Source organism: Papilio machaon, chromosome 20 (genome assembly GCF_912999745.1).
Source record: "Papilio machaon chromosome 20, ilPapMach1.1, whole genome shotgun sequence".
Taxonomy (NCBI): Eukaryota; Metazoa; Arthropoda; class Insecta; order Lepidoptera; family Papilionidae; genus Papilio; species Papilio machaon.
The window spans coordinates 3,412,920-3,430,846 of NC_060005.1; the positions used below are offsets into that span (position 1 = coordinate 3,412,920).

At 31.7% G+C, this 17,927-nt stretch overlaps 1 protein-coding gene across 1 annotated transcript in view; it reads right to left on the reverse strand.

Annotated features, from left to right (window-relative positions):
- Positions 1 to 488: 488 nt before the first annotated feature.
- LOC106716389 (small conductance calcium-activated potassium channel protein) overlaps positions 489 to 17,927 on the reverse strand; it is an 87,496-nt gene continuing 70,057 nt past the window's right edge. Inside the window, exons 4-17 of the mRNA XM_045682815.1 lie at positions 12,989 to 13,191; positions 11,066 to 11,195; positions 10,660 to 10,755; positions 9,197 to 9,370; positions 8,882 to 8,905; positions 7,960 to 8,102; positions 7,506 to 7,610; positions 5,682 to 5,817; positions 4,277 to 4,387; positions 3,555 to 3,682; positions 2,936 to 3,005; positions 2,094 to 2,195; positions 1,675 to 1,817; positions 489 to 1,445 (exon numbers count right to left, since the gene is read on the reverse strand). Of these exons, the coding sequence (XP_045538771.1) occupies positions 1,283 to 1,445; positions 1,675 to 1,817; positions 2,094 to 2,195; positions 2,936 to 3,005; positions 3,555 to 3,682; positions 4,277 to 4,387; positions 5,682 to 5,817; positions 7,506 to 7,610; positions 7,960 to 8,102; positions 8,882 to 8,905; positions 9,197 to 9,370; positions 10,660 to 10,755; positions 11,066 to 11,195; positions 12,989 to 13,191 (1,728 nt within the window). The 3' untranslated portion in view covers positions 489 to 1,282. The remainder of the gene's footprint in view (positions 1,446 to 1,674; positions 1,818 to 2,093; positions 2,196 to 2,935; positions 3,006 to 3,554; positions 3,683 to 4,276; positions 4,388 to 5,681; positions 5,818 to 7,505; positions 7,611 to 7,959; positions 8,103 to 8,881; positions 8,906 to 9,196; positions 9,371 to 10,659; positions 10,756 to 11,065; positions 11,196 to 12,988; positions 13,192 to 17,927) is intronic.

Sequence of the window (17,927 nt, forward strand, 5' to 3'; positions counted from 1 at the left end):
GTTTTGAATTACGCAAATCAATTACGGTTTTACATATTTCTAAAAGTTAGTCAAAAAGTTTATTAGACATAACTGGAATAAATAAAAAATAAAACAAAAATTTAAAAACTTTCTGACTACAATTTACCATTGATCGCTAGTAATAAAATAACTAACGGTGGTAATAATTACACAGTGACAGGATAGGTGATCATAGAAAATCAAAGTGTGATGTTGTGTTGTTTTAAACATGCCACTCGGAATCGTTCTATGGTCAATAAGTGAGACCCTTAGCGTAGATTTACTATTTGTCCACATTAAGAACTGTTTTAGTAGCCGATAATTGGCTATATAACTCATTTAATACTTTATTATTACTAAAGCTGATATATGTATTGACGTAATATCTTTATTGGTACGATATTTTATAATAAATCATTTAAATTGGATTTTTCAAAAAATCTTTTATACGAGAATTTCATTTTAACAAGATGAAAACGAGGTTGGTAATTTTAGATAATGTGTTCTTTTTATATTTCTTACAAAAACTTGACATGAAAGCAATCAGAACATACATAAATTATGCCATAAATTCGCACTGCTAAAAAACTTCGTAGTCAGATAACATGTTTTTATGTGCATGTTTTTTTCAGTGCAAACTTACGGTTCTTATCATGGTGGTTCAATGTGTGTACTTTGTATGCGATGCATTAAAGTGAATATTAACGACGTGTATTATAAATAGCTTAGATTTATGGAGTGACCGATAATGTTCAAATAATTGCGCTGTATAATTTTGCTGTGTTTTAAAATATAATGAGTGTGATACTTAAGATTAATCTATAAAATAATATCATCTATGTTTTGACAAGGCGTTTCTTGATAAAGCATATCGTTAACTCACAGTATTAGGTCTTTTCGTTCTTCATCTACTACCTAAACAATACCACTAGAAAACAGTCTGACACTTCCGAAACTTTTGGGAACAGCGAAGGAAACTACGGCTGGCCTTGTCTCACGCTGGCTTCTTCCGTCGGTGAACCGGGAAACTCATTTCACTCTTCCAACAACTATATTTACTACGATTGATAATAATTATTTTGTCGTTGCATAAAGTAATAGAACACTTAAACGTTAGAAAAAATAGTAACAGTCAATAAAGCTTGCTTCATATATCTGCATCGTTATACCCTATTGTGAAACAATTTTCCCGATAAACTTACTAATAGTTACGATATAAGAAGGGGATAGGAGCCGAGTTTCGTCGAGTTCAGCAAAGGAGTTCGGAATTGGAGGGCGGTACTCAGCTAGGCAGCTGTGTGCGAGGCAGCGCGGGCGCGGGGCTGGTGGGCACAAGCTGCGCTGTCGGCGTATGGGCTGCCGTGCTCTCCGGCGCAGAGTGCGCGCGCGCCGCCTGATGACCCACAGGACTAGGTGGCCACGGGTGCGACGCTGACGCTAGTGGCCTAATATCGAAAAAAGTAAATAACACACGGCAATTCTTAGTAGCACTCACTATTCTTAGTTTGCTTGCCTACATCTTTCTAGTTATGATGATTTCTTTTCGATCACCTCTTGAAGATCAAGTTGATATAATGTAAAATGATTATAATTGTTATAGAAATGAGTAGTTCCTGACATTACAGCAAACAGACAAACTTTTGTACTTTAAAATGTTAGAGTATCATAATTTACCTGGCATACGGTGTAATCGTTGACGAGGGAGGCGTGGGCACAGCCGCCGTGTCCGGGTGAAGATAGTTCCTACGCTGTTCAGTTCTCTCCCAATGTTGTTGCAAGCATCGGGCCATTATGTCTGGTATCGTATTCATTTGCTCCTGTATTTAATACAATAATTTAACATTAACACAGTCATAAAGGCATGTTGTTTTCTAGTCTTTGATTTTATTGTTATGTGCCATCATCTACCTTCACTCTAAAATAAGGTTAGCTCTCAGGCCTGGTTCTTTTCCATAGATTACTATCAACTGTCATATCTGAAGTCACTCCCTTCCTTAAACATAACCTCTTTCACACAACTTTTACTTTCTTCAGTCTTCCTCAACGTTTTTTTTTGTTTGTTTACAAGTGGTTTTAGTTGATTTAATTTTTACCTGCAAAGAAGTGAGTTTTTCTTCTAAACTAGTTAATCTCTCCTCTATGGTGTCCTGTCGTGTGCTCATGTCGGACACTATTTCGTAGACCGTGTTCTGGGTCTGCAACAGGAACGGGTCCTACGATCAATCGCTTTGCAGCTCAATAGTCACTGTTGGTTCTAATCGTGGCCAAGTTTGTATTGTTTTTCATGTTATAGTTGTCATTAAAAAGTTGTATAAAATTTAAAAATGTATATCTATAAATTGTATTGCTCGGTTGTATTAAAGGTAGATCTTATTTTATTAAAGTGTATGTAAGTTTTTAGCTACTTAGTTACTGTCATTATATTTAATAATAGTGACACTACATGCGAACAGCAAATGGAAATGAATTTATTTTGAATAAAATTATTAATAAACTGAAACAGTGTTTCCTCATTATTCCTATAACTATAATATAATAAGTAACTTATAAAAATAATTAGGTAACATGCATCGAAAATTATAAAATTGGGAAACACAGACTATACAGTACAGTACTAATAATAATAATAAATACAGTACTAATAATTTTCATTAAAACTAGTTATACAACAAGCATTATATAATTTAAAAGCTAATAAACCCAAAATACTCTAAATACCCTTGAGATACCAGTGAACAACTCATTTTTTTAATCATACAAGTCATTTGGTCTTGAGGAGTTCACAGTTGATCGTAAACAAACTAGGAACAAGTCTAAAAGAATCACTAATTACGTCTAATGGGCATCGCAATACTTCAAGTGCCTCTACAATAGGAATGGAAGTGTAAATGATAGTAGCATCAGCTATAATTAAAAGCCAAGTATATTGATTTACCTTTGCCATATCTGTTATTGTGTTCGCATTGTCCATTAACTTTCTCTGATCCATCTTCACTTTTCGTAACCTGGTTATAAAAATTAAAGTTAATCTTTAATAATATAAATAATAAATAGAAATATTAAAAGCATCTTTTAAACACAATATTTTCATTATGTTCTTGTTATTCAAACGAGCTCAAACTCGATGACGTTATGTCGTTTCTTTATGAAGTTCCTCAGGCCACATCTCTCTCCCTGCGCTTCGTTTCCTCACTCCTGAGGGTCGCGACCTAGGCCACTTAAATATACAAAATTTCAGCGCAATCGCTAACCGGTAAGTGAATCAAATTTAAATTACAAGATTTGATGTCAAACGTCGAGACATGTGAAACTAAAACGTAAAAAGCTTATAAGTGGCTTGAAGTGGATTCATTCATAAATTTTGTAAATAAAGATGAAACATATTATGAAAAATTATTAGAGACACGAGTGTAGTTATTGCGTAGACTGTAATTTTGCAATCAAAACGTATAGTCAATGTACTATACTTTAATATTTGCTACTTTAAAATTTTCAAAACAAAAATACTGATACTATTTATTGTAGGTTACCTACTATTTGTACGATGAACTTACGCATATATGGCTAGTAGAAACTTTCTCTGATGTGTCCTCACTCGCCCGGGGTGGACCCTCTTCACGAGTCGCGTGTGCTTGTATATGAGCCAAGTCTCCCTCAACACATTGGCCGCTGCGTTTTTCAGCTGAAATTTTATAAGCACGTTGATGGATATATTGTGTTTGATGTTTTTTAGACTTTTAAATATAACTTTCGTCATTTGTTTTATAATAAATTATTATTCATATCGCATAATAGCATTAGTATTATTATATATTTATATTTATTTCCTATTTTTTTTTTACATTTACGGATAAGCCTATATAAGTACTTAATTATTACTTAATTTTTTTATGGTGTAACTGCAACCGCAATAAGATAATGAATAATATAAAACTCTTATTAATTTTATTTTGTGTTACGTGTATGCAAAGCATCGAAACCTATTTTTTTTTTTCGTTTTAATTGTTATTATCAAAATTTGGGCCGCTCAATGAAAAGCAAATGGTTAGTTTTTATTTCCGTTCGCAGGCATCCTTACCTTGTCTCGGCCTGCCGTTCAAGAGGCCCTTACCTTTTTTGTGAGTTGAGTTTCCATCATGAAGTTATGTACGTGTTTCTCCGCTCTAGTTAATTCTAACTTTCTCGAGGCAACGGTCACTAACAATGCTGTACATCCAGCCCCCTGTTAATTAGATCAATAACAATTGTGATGAACCGATGCTGATGGAATACTTACTCTTTTAGTAAGTTGTGTATCCATCATGAAGTTATGAACGTGCTTCTCAGCTCTAGTTAACTCTAACTTCCTTGAAACAACCGCGACTAATAACGCAGTGCATCCAGCTCCCTGTTAAGTGAATAACTTAATGTAAAATGTAAGCGATCGTGGAAAGCATTCGATTTACATTCCTCAAATAAATGCGTATCAAAGGCTATTCAACTAAAATTGTTTTTTTTAATTATTTTTATTAAGAGCTATGTGCTACTTAGCCGTATACGGTTATTTTTTTAATGGCAATTCAATTAAATTCATACAAAAAATCAAAAAATGAAGGAAATAGATTATTATTAAACAGTACTTACCGGAATTTATATGTTTATTAAATGCATATTTTATTTTAATTTTGATTTTTTGTATCAATCGTCTATTATTATTCAAATGGCAATTTAAATATCTAGTTAAATTTATTTCACACACTCAATAGCTTTAATGTCTAAAATTTATTGCATTAAGACAATGAAGTAAAGCTAAAATTTTGTTGCCAATTATTACATAGACGAGATAGTAACATTTTATGTACTAAAAATTTTAAAATAGAAAGTAGCTAATCTCAAGTAATTCACACTTTATAAATGTTTAAAACATTGATATTTTAACAAACAATACATCAAGTGCTTTTCAACTAAATTGTGCATTTAATTTTATACAACATATTATTTATTTAACATTTTAGCTTAATTTAATTTTACATAACCACTAATAAAGGTGCAATGAAGACGTTAAACTTTTCTCTTGTCTAAAAACTGGAGGAAAAGTGAGCCATTTTAGAAAAAAACAATGTATAGTGCAATCGGTGATATATTAAGAATGTGAATAGAAAATCTACATATAGAAAGAAGATTCGAAGCATTCCATACTACAAAATATAAATCATCTAATAGCTGGCTTTAACAGGGAAATGGACGTTTTTTTATTTTCGATAAAAACTCACTTCGGAATATTTATTTCATTAAAAACGTATTATTCATATAACAGTAATGTCAATATTTTTCACAGATTTGCTTGTGTATTAAAATAAAAATATATATATACCTCCAAATATTGTGAAAGCAAAAGGCTTTGTATAAAGACATCGATTTGCATATAAACATTTGGTGAAGACATTCATACACTTAAACATCCAACACTTAGTAAAATCACCGTCTCTTAGAAGTTGTGTGTTCAATCCAGTGTCATGTGTTAACGCAATGTCACTTTCTGTTAATTGTATTGACTGACATATTGTAAATAATATCAAAAAAAACATTGATATATTTATGTAACATCCAAAAATGTATTTTAATTTCTTGATAGTAGTAATATAAAATCTAAAAAATGTTCGTCAGTCAACACATATAACATTTTTTCAACACAAACTTACCATAATACCGGTGCTTACGGCAATACCCCTGCCGCAGTATGTATTTGGCACAATGTCTCCGAAACCAACGGAGAGAAATGTGATGGCTATAAGCCACATCGCATTGAGTAGATTAGCGTGTTCTTCATCGTGAAACCTGAATCGTTAATAAATTGTATCTCTTGACTATTTGAACCCGTTAACGATAGTCACAAATGAGTGAATTTCACCCCAAATGCATTTGACCGCTCAGTAACTGTTCATCAACAAAAAAGGACAGTTAACAAAAGAATAAAAACTTTGGACAGAGATTTTTAAAGAGTTTGACTTTGATCCTAAAAGTATTATTCTCAATGATAAATGATATACATAAAATGGCTCACCTTTACCAACCTATATTAATAGAAATGAAAGAAAGAATCACAATATTAACGATCGTATATTTGCCACGACTAAAATAATATGTAACGAACAACTTATCAACGTATAAACACGGAGAAGAAAGAAATGAACGTCCACAACAGCCTTCTAGTGTATACATACCACCATGCCGCAGGTGAGAGTAATGCCGCGGCCGCAGTAAGTGTTGGGGACAATGTCACCGTAGCCGACACAGAGGAAGGTAATAGCAGTCAGCCACATTGAATTTAGCAAATTTGCATGGTCTTCATCGTGGAACCTGAGAGCCAAAATGCCCGACAAGAACCACAAAATAACCGAAATAGATATGTTGAAGTTACATTATTTTCAATTATAATTTCATCAAAACAATTTTGCAATATTAAAGGGAGTATTTATTTTACATAACTTGATAAGAGAATTAAACAAACATGTAGTTGATAAAGCAATTTCTATTCAGAACAGATCAGCTTACTGAATTAACGGATGTCAAATTTCTCACAACACAAATACTAGATGTTGAAAACAATGTAAATAACGTGCAATCTAAACACTCAATAATCAAATATACTTTGGCCATGCGCGAACTTTCTTACTTGGTAAACATAGGCTAATAATAACACAGACAATCAACAATAAGGTGATAGACACGCAGCAAGAAGAAAGAGATACGTAAAGTACAACAGAAAGCCCAGTATACGGGGTACAAATGGAAGTATGAAGATGTGTGATGTGACGAAGTGCGGTGAGTGATAGGTATTAAAAACGGTGAGATCTGGACCGTTTTATAACCTTCAGCCATTTTGTGCGTATCTACTCTTTGAAAAAGCGAGTCTTGTTAATCTGTGATCATTGATACTCTTTCTATTCCTTATCCATTATTTCATTTAGCAATAATGACTTCGTTTAACAGTGTGCCGTTTAAATCTATTTCATTTTTTTTTATAAATATTCTTATAGTATAATTACTTCAAAAATGTTTAAAACGTGTGCCAGTCAAAGTCAAACTCTTAAATTCATTGTAATAAATGGTCGTGAACAAAGAATATTTTCAATTTGTTTTGTACCAGTAACATCTACTACATGAAATAAAAAAAAATAAACAAGACAACACAGTACTGAAGCGGTTGCATCTGTGGAGGCAGTAAGAGAAAATTTACATACAAATACTTGTCATATTAACGACATAATTAAACAAATAACCAAAGCTTAGCTAAGTATATATTTTACAACGTACTCGTAAGTAGCTTTAAAAATAATAGCAAAAATAATAAAACAACAATATTACAGTTATTTTATTCAAGTACATCTTTACTATTATACATTGGCATATATCATTGCGAACTTGGTTTTATTCATAGTTTTGTGACTTTGATGTTTGTCATATTTTAATAAATCTTTTAGAATTTATTATGCTGTTTAGTGATAGTAAGCATTGATACCAACCTTTCGCATTGTCGCAACGTCCAACTTGCTATAATCCATAATGACACCATGAACACTAAGAGTACTGTACCAGGACAAATTGTCATTAGTGTTTTTAGCACAAACCTGTAAAGTAATATTAGACTTGTTATTGTCAAATTAGAGTTCAAAAATCTTAGTGTGCTATAATTTGATACTAATTTAAACTAAGGGAGAATTTAGGGTTAGAGAGAAACCTGTATAAACGAAAAAAATATCGCAGTCCCTTGAACTCTCCCTAATCCAGGTTCGACTGTTTTATAAATGTAGAAGTTCGGATGGATCGTTGTTTCACGTAACTCCAGAAGTGCTCAACAGGTTTGGTTTAAATTTGGAAAAGACATAGATAATAAACTTAATTAGCGCTAAGTTAACTTACTTATTTTTTGAAATATATTTGGGATTCTAACGAATTAAATGGGTAAATAAATCTTACCTAGTATTAAAATTGATTCTATTTAAGGCTCCTATACTTCGTGAAGAGGCGTCGGTGAATAATTTACTATGAAGAAGCATGACTCTACATATTAGGTAGAGACGAAAGAACATCGGTAAAGAGAGAGTTACGTCATAAGGAACCTAAAAATATAAAGAGAAATTCATGTGTTAAGCAGTCCAAAAACGAGTTTTGGGTCAAATATATTCGTATTTTTTACTTTTTTAAATTGTTTTCATTCTAACAGTAATTAATTTTGCTATTTTCAATATTAAATAGCACTGATTTTTTCTATGAACATTCCTTAAAAACTAAGGTAACGTTTGTTAGATATTATAAAATACTTTTCTTTCAATAATATCGCAGTTAGTTATACTTAGGACGTCACAAAGTGCTAACAAACCGACAATGGGTTAACAAGAGTTGACAATAATATTTCCAGACGTGCAGGTCAAATCGTGGTTTGAGTATAGATTTAAATATATATTATTATATCTGTTGAAAAAATTAAACACTATAAAAATATAAATGTAATTTTGAAGTTAACATTTTTACTAATTCACAAAAATAACCATCATAATTGGGTTCTTACTTAATTTTCCCATCAGACAAGAGATAAATGGAGCGTTTAATGATTTAGAAGATGGTATATTTAACATTATTGTTAATGACAATTATAAATAAAAAAAAACATTGAAATTTAATGTTTAAAACATTTTGTTACTAACACTTTAAGATAAAATACAATCTTCTAGTTAATTTTTAAAACAACACATATAACAAATGTTTCGTATTATATTGTTAGGTCTCAACAAATAATGTAATGTGAATTGAGCACGAACAAACAAACATAATTCAAGGAAACCATGCGTGATACATTAAATGACGTCACTCAAGTTGTTTAACATTTTTAAATACAGACCTGAATTTGCTTATATATTGTTTCCTATAAAAAATAAAAATTATTTAAAATAAATAAAAAAAAGTGAACATTTTTTTAAATAGCTCCTTTCAACTGTTTATTTTAACCTTTTACCTGTTTCAAAGGTCTAAAAGTTTCTGTAACATTAAGTTGTAAGTGTAGGATAAAAAAATTACCCAAAAACCAACCTTTACGTTAAGTCGTTAATCTTTTTGACATCACTATACTGAGTCAAAAAATAAACAAATGATTAAATGGTGTTTTCTCAAATAAGTTTAATCTACAGTATGCAATTGATTAAAATTTTAAACTTACAACTTCAACCCCTATAACACCTCCTTTGTTGGCCAATTTGGTGGTCCACGTGAAGGTGTATTGCCCCGGGATGGGGTGAACTGCACAAATCGCCAGTTCTAACGCAATCTGTGCTATCCTCTGCCACGTCATAGCTATTCGCCAGTCATCAGCGCAGTTGTCAATCATGAATAACTGAAAACGAAACACAATCATATTATTAACAAGTCGTTAAGGTGCGTCTCCACGGTTTGTAATTCTTTACATGTCTTGAATCTTGGTTAAGGCACGTTTCCACGGTTCGTTGACCTGTAGACGCGGAACGACACTAACATCACCATGGAAACTGTCGTGTATTAAATGTGGACAGTTCTGTAATCACCCTTATCTTATGTATAAAAGTTTGTCTAACTTGAACACTATATAGTATAGTACATATTTGAAAATATCCTTATAACTCAAAACTTGTTCTAATCCCTATAAGCTATAATATAAGTTCATGACCTTTCAGATTAAACAACATATAGCAGACATTTCAGTGAGTTTAATTTCCATTAAATTAATAATTATTTGGCTCAAACCTAATTACGTATTCATTGCACACAAGCAGCTGAATCGTTTATTAACCTAGATATTACACAGCCGAATTAATTCAAACCATGCAAAGCATTCAGTTTTTCGAAGTTATGTACGTATTTGAAATTCTCATTACAGTGTCTATTACATTACCATTCTAATTGCTTTCAGGCATTTAATATTCACCAATAGAGTTCCCTAGAGTCGATATAGTATTTCTTATACTAAATGTACACCAAGTAACTTCAATCTATAGAATCAAAGATCAAGTATGAAATATTTAGTTCAATATTACAATTAAAGTTGAACCTATATGCTTTCTTAATGAAGTATTGAAATTTGGAATATAAGATTGTACTAAAACAATTATATTATTTCGATAAACTTTCTTTTATGTCGGGAAATGCTTTCGAGACTTGCTCAAATTTCGTTGAGAACAAAATTATATAACTTTCTATGTATTTATTAGACAATAAAATAATAAGTGAACTCGTTGAAACATTATGTCAAGTATTTTTTTTTAATTTCACTTACGAAGGGAATAAGAATCTAAATGGCACAGTAGCATGGCTTTATCAAATATTCAAAGCAATGGCTATCTCAGTCCTACTGCAAGCGTTATGAAGCTGATGAATTTTATATAGGATTGTTCTGTTGATTTCGGAAAAAAATCCGATTTTTCATCAACAAACTATCTGCATTTGTTAAATATATTAGTTAATACATTAGTAAATTTTTAAATACTTTAACAAAATAAAATTAAATACGTATTAACATAAAATGCTGACAATCGTTAAAATATTATAATGAAGTAAAGTGTGTCAGAAGTGTGCGTGTCTTCTACATTTATACATCTTGTTTTCCTTTATACTATAAAAAAAATATTTTTCTTAATAATAACCACTTACCTGTACTTCTAATGCGTGATAAGCAACAATTAGGCCGAGTAAGATCACAGTTGACATGGAAATTAGTGTTTTTAACGCTTGCGAGTAAATTGACGCCTGAAACGAAGGTTCGAAACATTAGTTACAAATCAATTTTATACTATAACTAGCGGCCGCTCGCGACTTCGTCAGTACATAATTATATAAAAAATTATAACTAGAATATGCCAGTGTGTATTAGATACCTTCCCGTTAAAGTCCCGTTAAAATCGAGACAGACAGATGTACAGAAATTTAAAAAATTAAATTCGTTACCTTCTACGCAAATACATCACGTGTACGAGATATGTTTTGTTTTTCTCTATATTACATATGAATATTGTTTTATTATTATATATATAAAAATGTAGGGAACTTTTATACATACCTTAGTATAAACACCGGCACTGGAAAGTTCGTTCTCTATTACCATAATTATAATACCAAACATTCCCATTACAAGGGCGTAGTCACTTATTCGTTTTCGTTTTTCAAATAATGCCTTTCGTCTACCTAACCTGAAATCAATAACAAAATATATTAAATTTGATGTAGTAAATTACATTTTCTTTTCGAATTTTATACATATCTTTTAGACATCAAGAGTTTTTTCAACAATTTGTGGATATTAATATTAATTATAACGCGTATTACGCATTAATAAATTTCAATATTCGAAACATTGTTTGCTAATGTCTTATTTTATCATTACAGAATGTTCTAAAGTGACAATTTCGTAGTTTTCTCTCGTAATATTATAAAATTGAAGATTTTAGATGATTTTGAATATTAAATGTCTAATTTAAGATAACTTGAAATTTAAAACAACGCCACCTAGATAAAGATTGAAAGTACTAATTTTTTGACTTTTTATGATTGTGATGTAACATTTTTATACACATAAAAATTACCCGATTTCGCTTACATATAGAAAACTTGCAATTTTTTTTTTTAATATTTGCTTTCAAATTCGACATTTTACAAGTATTTTCAACGTAGAAAGCAATAAGTAACAAATAGATTGTACATTTAACTTTCAAGATCGATGCGGTCCGATAAAAGCTATATCCGTTTGGTCAAGGTTGAAATAATACCAACGTTTAGCAAATACTATTCACTCGACATTTTCAGTAAATGTTAGGCTTAGCCACGATAAGCAAGTTATCATTTGATTTCATCTTTTGTCCTTTGATTTAACTCCGTCGTTGCTTACTTTTGACCATTGATTTATTTGTATAGTTACTTTATGAACTGACTGATACAAAAGGGTAATGTTTATACATATACAACACTAATGGTTGCCGATGACTTCGTATGAGGGAAATTCAAAAAATAATCTAGTATTGAATATAGCCTATGTCACCCAGGGAGATCTATAAATATTTTTTTTAATCTGTGCAGTAGTTTCAGTGCCTATTTACTGCAAACAAACAATTAAATATTTCCTCTTTACAATGTTAGAAGAGATTGTCATGTATGTTCTATGTTTTATAAATTGACTGCTAATGGTAATAAAAAGAAATTACGTTTTAACGTAAAATATCTAAAAACATTTTCTCAAAGTGCAATCCAGCTTAAATCCCGTATAAAGTCGGGCGTTACACTCCGTAAAGCTGGTTAAAGGCGGATTTATCTGGTCAAAAGGGTAAAATAACAACGAAGTTAATGCTTCTGCGGCAATTAGAGCAAAGCAAAAAATTACCGTCATTGTATAAACTTGCTTACAATATAATGCAAAAGAATTTAAAAATATGTTTCTGAGAAAAAAATTGTTAGTAAATAATTCTTCACTACAATTAAATTTAAATTGATGGATGATAAAAATACCGTTCGCTAAATTACGTCAAATATCAGCTCATTTTATAAACAAATGAAGAATAAATCAAGTGCGATGCTGTAGTTTTAGCGTCGGGAAATCACTAATCAGTAACGAAAAAGAACACTTTTAAGAAAAGGCCATCGAACCCATTCTCCTTGGCAGCGATACAAGTAATGAAATAGTAGTAAAAAATACTCGTAACATCAATAGGGTGGATTTACTTTTAGTTTCGTTTAAATATATTTCAGTTTATTAACTTCAAAAGATCACGGGGAAAACCTAGGAAAAAACAATCATTTCTAAATTTCACCAGATCATTTTAATCCACAATCTAACGTTACCCTAATCTTAATAAAGATCGTATCCTACAAATTTATTGCAAATACATTCATAGATTTCAATTCAATTTAGGTAATTTAGAAGACCCAAGTGGTCGGGTCTCATCAATGGTTATATTCAATTAAAAATAAATTAAGAGATAAAGCTACTGACCTATATCCTATGTTTGGCTTGTGTTTAGCTGTCCCCCCGCCTTTGTAGGTGCCGCCGCCGAGAGCGCGCTCCTCACCGAAACGTGGGTACTCGCTGTGCACCCCGACCAGCGCGACCCCCGCCTCCTCAGCTCCCGCGTCTCTGCCCCCGGAGTACGCCTTCATTGCGCCGGGGATCGACACCGTCGACACCGGCTTTCGCAGCTGGAATTCATAACAGTACTTCTCAATTTGTGACAACCCTGACCGTAATATAATGATTAAAATGTTCGCTGCAAAACGTAGTAAAAAGCTTCCAGAACTAAAGTATGCTTAATTAACTCGTAATGTTGTTAAGCGGTGAGGCAGCCGATCTATAATTTAACTAGGATACTCTAACCTAATTCAGGAGCGTTTGAAGTGATTAATGTTGATGTAAAATTATTTTCTGTAAAATATTAATATTTCCCCGACTTAATGAGAGTTCTGTTTTCGTAGGTTTGCAAAAATTCTAGTATAATACCAATATGATCAATACTATTAATATACGATAAACATAAAACCTGCCTGGACTTCGTAACTGAATTCCGTAGATTATATATTCTTTTCCTTTTAAATGTTTTTTTTTATATTACAAGGTGGCAAACGAGCAAGCGGACACATGAATTCGCCGAAATGACGAAGCGACCGCTGCCTACAGACTTTCGCAATTGCAGATGCGTTGCCTCCCCTCAATCGACGAAGGAGCAGACACACAAAAAGAGAATATTTAACCTTCCTATACATTTATATCTCCTCCTCCATCAAATCCACCTCCCCTTCCCATTCTTTCCTTATAAGAAAAGGGGTGGGAAGGGAAAGAGGACTAAAATTAGGCCATTTATATATAAATTTAATTTTCCTGAAAAAATCTTTCTAATACTTATTACATTTGTCACGTTTGCAATCAACTTATTTTTTTTTTCTTCTTACCAACTCGTCGAAAATCGTAAATAAAAAATTTCAAAGCTGTATGTTATTATCCTAATATAATATCGTAACACTGCATGTAGCTACGGAAAACTACGTTTTGCTACGATAAGCTACGAATGCTACGCGTCGCTACGAGCTACGAATTACGTAAATTGTAAAACGATGATAAAACCTTAAATAATAATAAACGTTAAAAAGAAAAAAATGTAATTGTAGCGTCGTTTGGAAAACTACTTTAAATAAAAGATATAAAATGGGTTTCTTATTTCAAAAAGAAAGGTTTTTGTAGGTTTATATCAAACACTTGAGCAAGAACATTTTAAAACATTTTAGCGTTCCAATCAAATCGCACATCATTCTAAGCTTAGCTAATGTCAACAACCCACTCTCTACAAAGCGTTTTGGGTATATTTTAGTTTTCGGACAAACGTATTTATAGATAGTACAGAAAAAGTAAGAACTAATTCTTTCTATAAATTTACTAAATATAACACACACAAATACTCTTATGTATATGGCTTAAGAGATATACAGAGATTTCTCACTTAGTTTTACTTACAAAGGATAATTGCGATCATTTGCAGCTATTATGTGGAAGTAATCATCCTTTGTACTTAATGTCGCTTAATCTCGCATGTAATAAATAGGAGCACGGCTTAATTTCATGTACAAATTAGTCCGTCTTCTACTGTCATAAATCAAATGGTCCGCTTGCTTGTTTTCTTTCATTTATTAAAAAGACGTTGAGCAGAAGAATAAGTTAAAGTTAATTCTGTTATCTTTGTTAATTCTCTTAACCGTTACCTCTCCAGTGGTACAAGTGAAAGTGAAAGTTATAAGTTAATTCTATTAAATTTTTTAGATGTAGAGTATTTCAAATCCACTTAAATTTAATTTAATCAGAAGTTTTAAGCTGCAACGGTAATTAGATGCAAGTACGGTGAACCTAAACTTTAAAGTGCCTGTATAAGATTTTCGTATATATACAAAGATTTAGCTAATTCTTTGTAATTGTGGATTTTTTTTTAAATCGAGTCGACTCGTTAATTCTAAAGTAGCTGCATCCGAAGGTTTTCTTTTAAAAGAACAATGCAGTATGCAAATTTAATAAATCTATGATCCTTTTAAGCGTACATTAGACTTTCGTTCTAAATCTTAGCATAATATGCTAGTGGCACAGTTTTACGCAACTTCACGAACATGGCTTCATTTAAAGATATTTTTATAATAATAAGAATTAAATAATATGACAAATATCTAAAGTGTTGATAAAAAAAATTAAACATATTTTTCCTAAGATTTATTTTTCATAAGTTTAGATTATTATTTGTTTTTTATTTATTTTGTAAGACAAGTATTAAATTTTAATTTCCCTCGCAAGTAGCGTTAGCAACAGGCCGACTGTAAAAATTAAGCCAAAACATTAAGGTTTATAAAAACCTTGTGTATCGACAACACGTGAGTGGGATAAGGCTAGGGAGATGATGAGTTCGAGCGTAGATGTGGCATTAAGCTGTGTTAAAACCGCGCCAAATGGAAGACTGTTGTTTGCCTATCCCTATGGGTTGAAGCGGGGCCACATAAGTATAATTGTACGTAGTAATGTACATAAAAATTATGATTTCTGCAAAGAGCATTTGCTTAAATTCTCGTTATCACATATATTAATGTTATTTACAAATATAACGGATATTACTACTGAGCCCTGATATACTATTTATAACATAAAATACTCCTGTACGTGACTTAAATTCTGAATGGGGTAATAAGAGATAACGGGTTTTCCGTTTGTATTGTCGTGGTACACTTGCCTCGCATCTACTTATAGAGATAAAGTTACCTTAGTGATATTTAAAATTTCGTGAATCTGTATTTTTCTGTAATGTCTTGTAAAAAAAGACATTAACCTTGTCATAATAAACTAATCCTCATTAATGATGTAATTTGGCAATACAATGAGGAAGTATGGAAATATATAAGCATAAGTATCATTAGTTACTTTTATTATGTATCCATCTCCGCATCCCTCCAAATTTCGGTATGATATGGCGAATATATTACTTGATATGCTTATGATAACTTATTTTTGGTTTAAGTTTAAATTATGACAATATTGATTTAAGTTTATATAGTCCAAATTCAATTAACAATATAAAGTAGATACGTAAAATAAATAAAGAAATAATTACAAACCTTAATACTCTTACGGTTCAAAAGTTAACGCGCTAGTGTGTATCAATAATATGTCTTCATATTATTATGTTCACTAGATTAAAAAAATATTTGAAAAAAAATGTTTGTTTTCAAGTATAACGTTATTATTTTTTGTGTTATGATTTTTTGGCCTTTTTAAAAATAATTTTGGTTATCCCTGGTATTTTAGTTTAGTGGAATTGTGTTATGTCCTTGAAAATGAGATATGTAAATACTCGTTCAAAAATACTGCTGAATGGCTGACTGAGGTAACGATGCATACATTATACAAATATCTTGGCAAGTATAAAATACTATTGTGTTATTTCCTAGAGAGGAAACTCGAAATATACGTATTGTTTGTCTTCACGAGCGAAATGGAATGGAAATGTTTTCTCGTAAACGAGTAGAATTTCTTTTGAAATGTAAATCGATCTAGGTCTGCAAGTGAGATGTATCCATTTGGTTACGGTTTAGCTACTATCAACAAGGAGAGGTTTACAATGAGAGCGTAGAACTTGATTTTATAATAAAATACATGCCAACTTTCTGGCGAGCATTGTTACTGTATAGTTCCGAGGACTTATGCATTATGCAGATACTGTATGAAGTTTTCTTCTTAACCGAGGCAGTTACATATCTTAAAGCAAAAAGTAAAATAAAGACTGAAATAACAATTCTTCCATAAAATTAGGTTATACTCGTAGCGAGAAAACTGAGCATTAAAAATCATAATGATGATTTATTTTTGAAATATTTTAGATTTGAAAAATCGAAAATCGTTGAAATAAATCTATATATATAAAAGAAAGTCGTGTTAGTTACACTATTTATAACTCAAGATCGGTCGAACTGATTTAGCTTAAAATTGATGGGGAGGTAGCTTAGAACTAGGAGACGGACATAGGAACTTTTTTATCTTGTGTGCATTTTATTTGTGCATCATATTTTTTTATCTTGTGTGCGGAGTCGCGGGTAAAAACTAGTATTGATATAAAATATATCTTTGTATACTCGCGCAAGTCTAAACTTGTGCAAGCAAATCACTACGTGTGCGGCTAGAATAAGTCGTCATTGTTTGTACAAACCGAACTGTTTCACGATCAAAATGAAATTGTGTGTGGTTTGGTTGTTGAAAACCACATACTAATTAATTTATCTGGAGAGTCTTTGTAGTACAAAATACCAGGATAATAAGTGGTTTATGTTTTACACATTGCTAACTGTCTGTAATGACACTTATTTTATTTTTTTAAGGCAAAAGGTGGCAAATGAGCAAACGGCCACCTGTATTCACTAAAATAGCGGTGTGACCGCTGCCCGTAGACATCTGCACTGGCAAATACGTTTCCTACCTTAAATCGACAGAGGAGGGGAGGCACAAAGAGTGGATATTTCCTCTTTTTATTCTTCCACTCCTCTGACGGAAAGGAAAGGTGGGTTTGACTTCCCCTTTCCATTTCATCCTTATAAAAATGGGTGGGAAAGTGTAGAGGGCTTTATTTAGGCCTCCAATACGCACACTCATCAAACGAAACGCTGAATTACTTCCACTTGACGCTTGTCTTCTCTGTGGTCCTGGATATTGGTTGAGGCCCATTCGCGCAAAATACGTTCACGCATATCATTGTTTCGGTTTTTTCAAAGAGGTTGTGAAGTATCAAAATATGTTTCAACAGTGTCATTGAAGCCGAATCCTAAAATAATATTTCAATTTACTCTCTTATCATCTTCAATAACGGATTGTATTAAAACCACAATTTTTTTTCTTTTATAAAATTTCGTAACGAATCCCT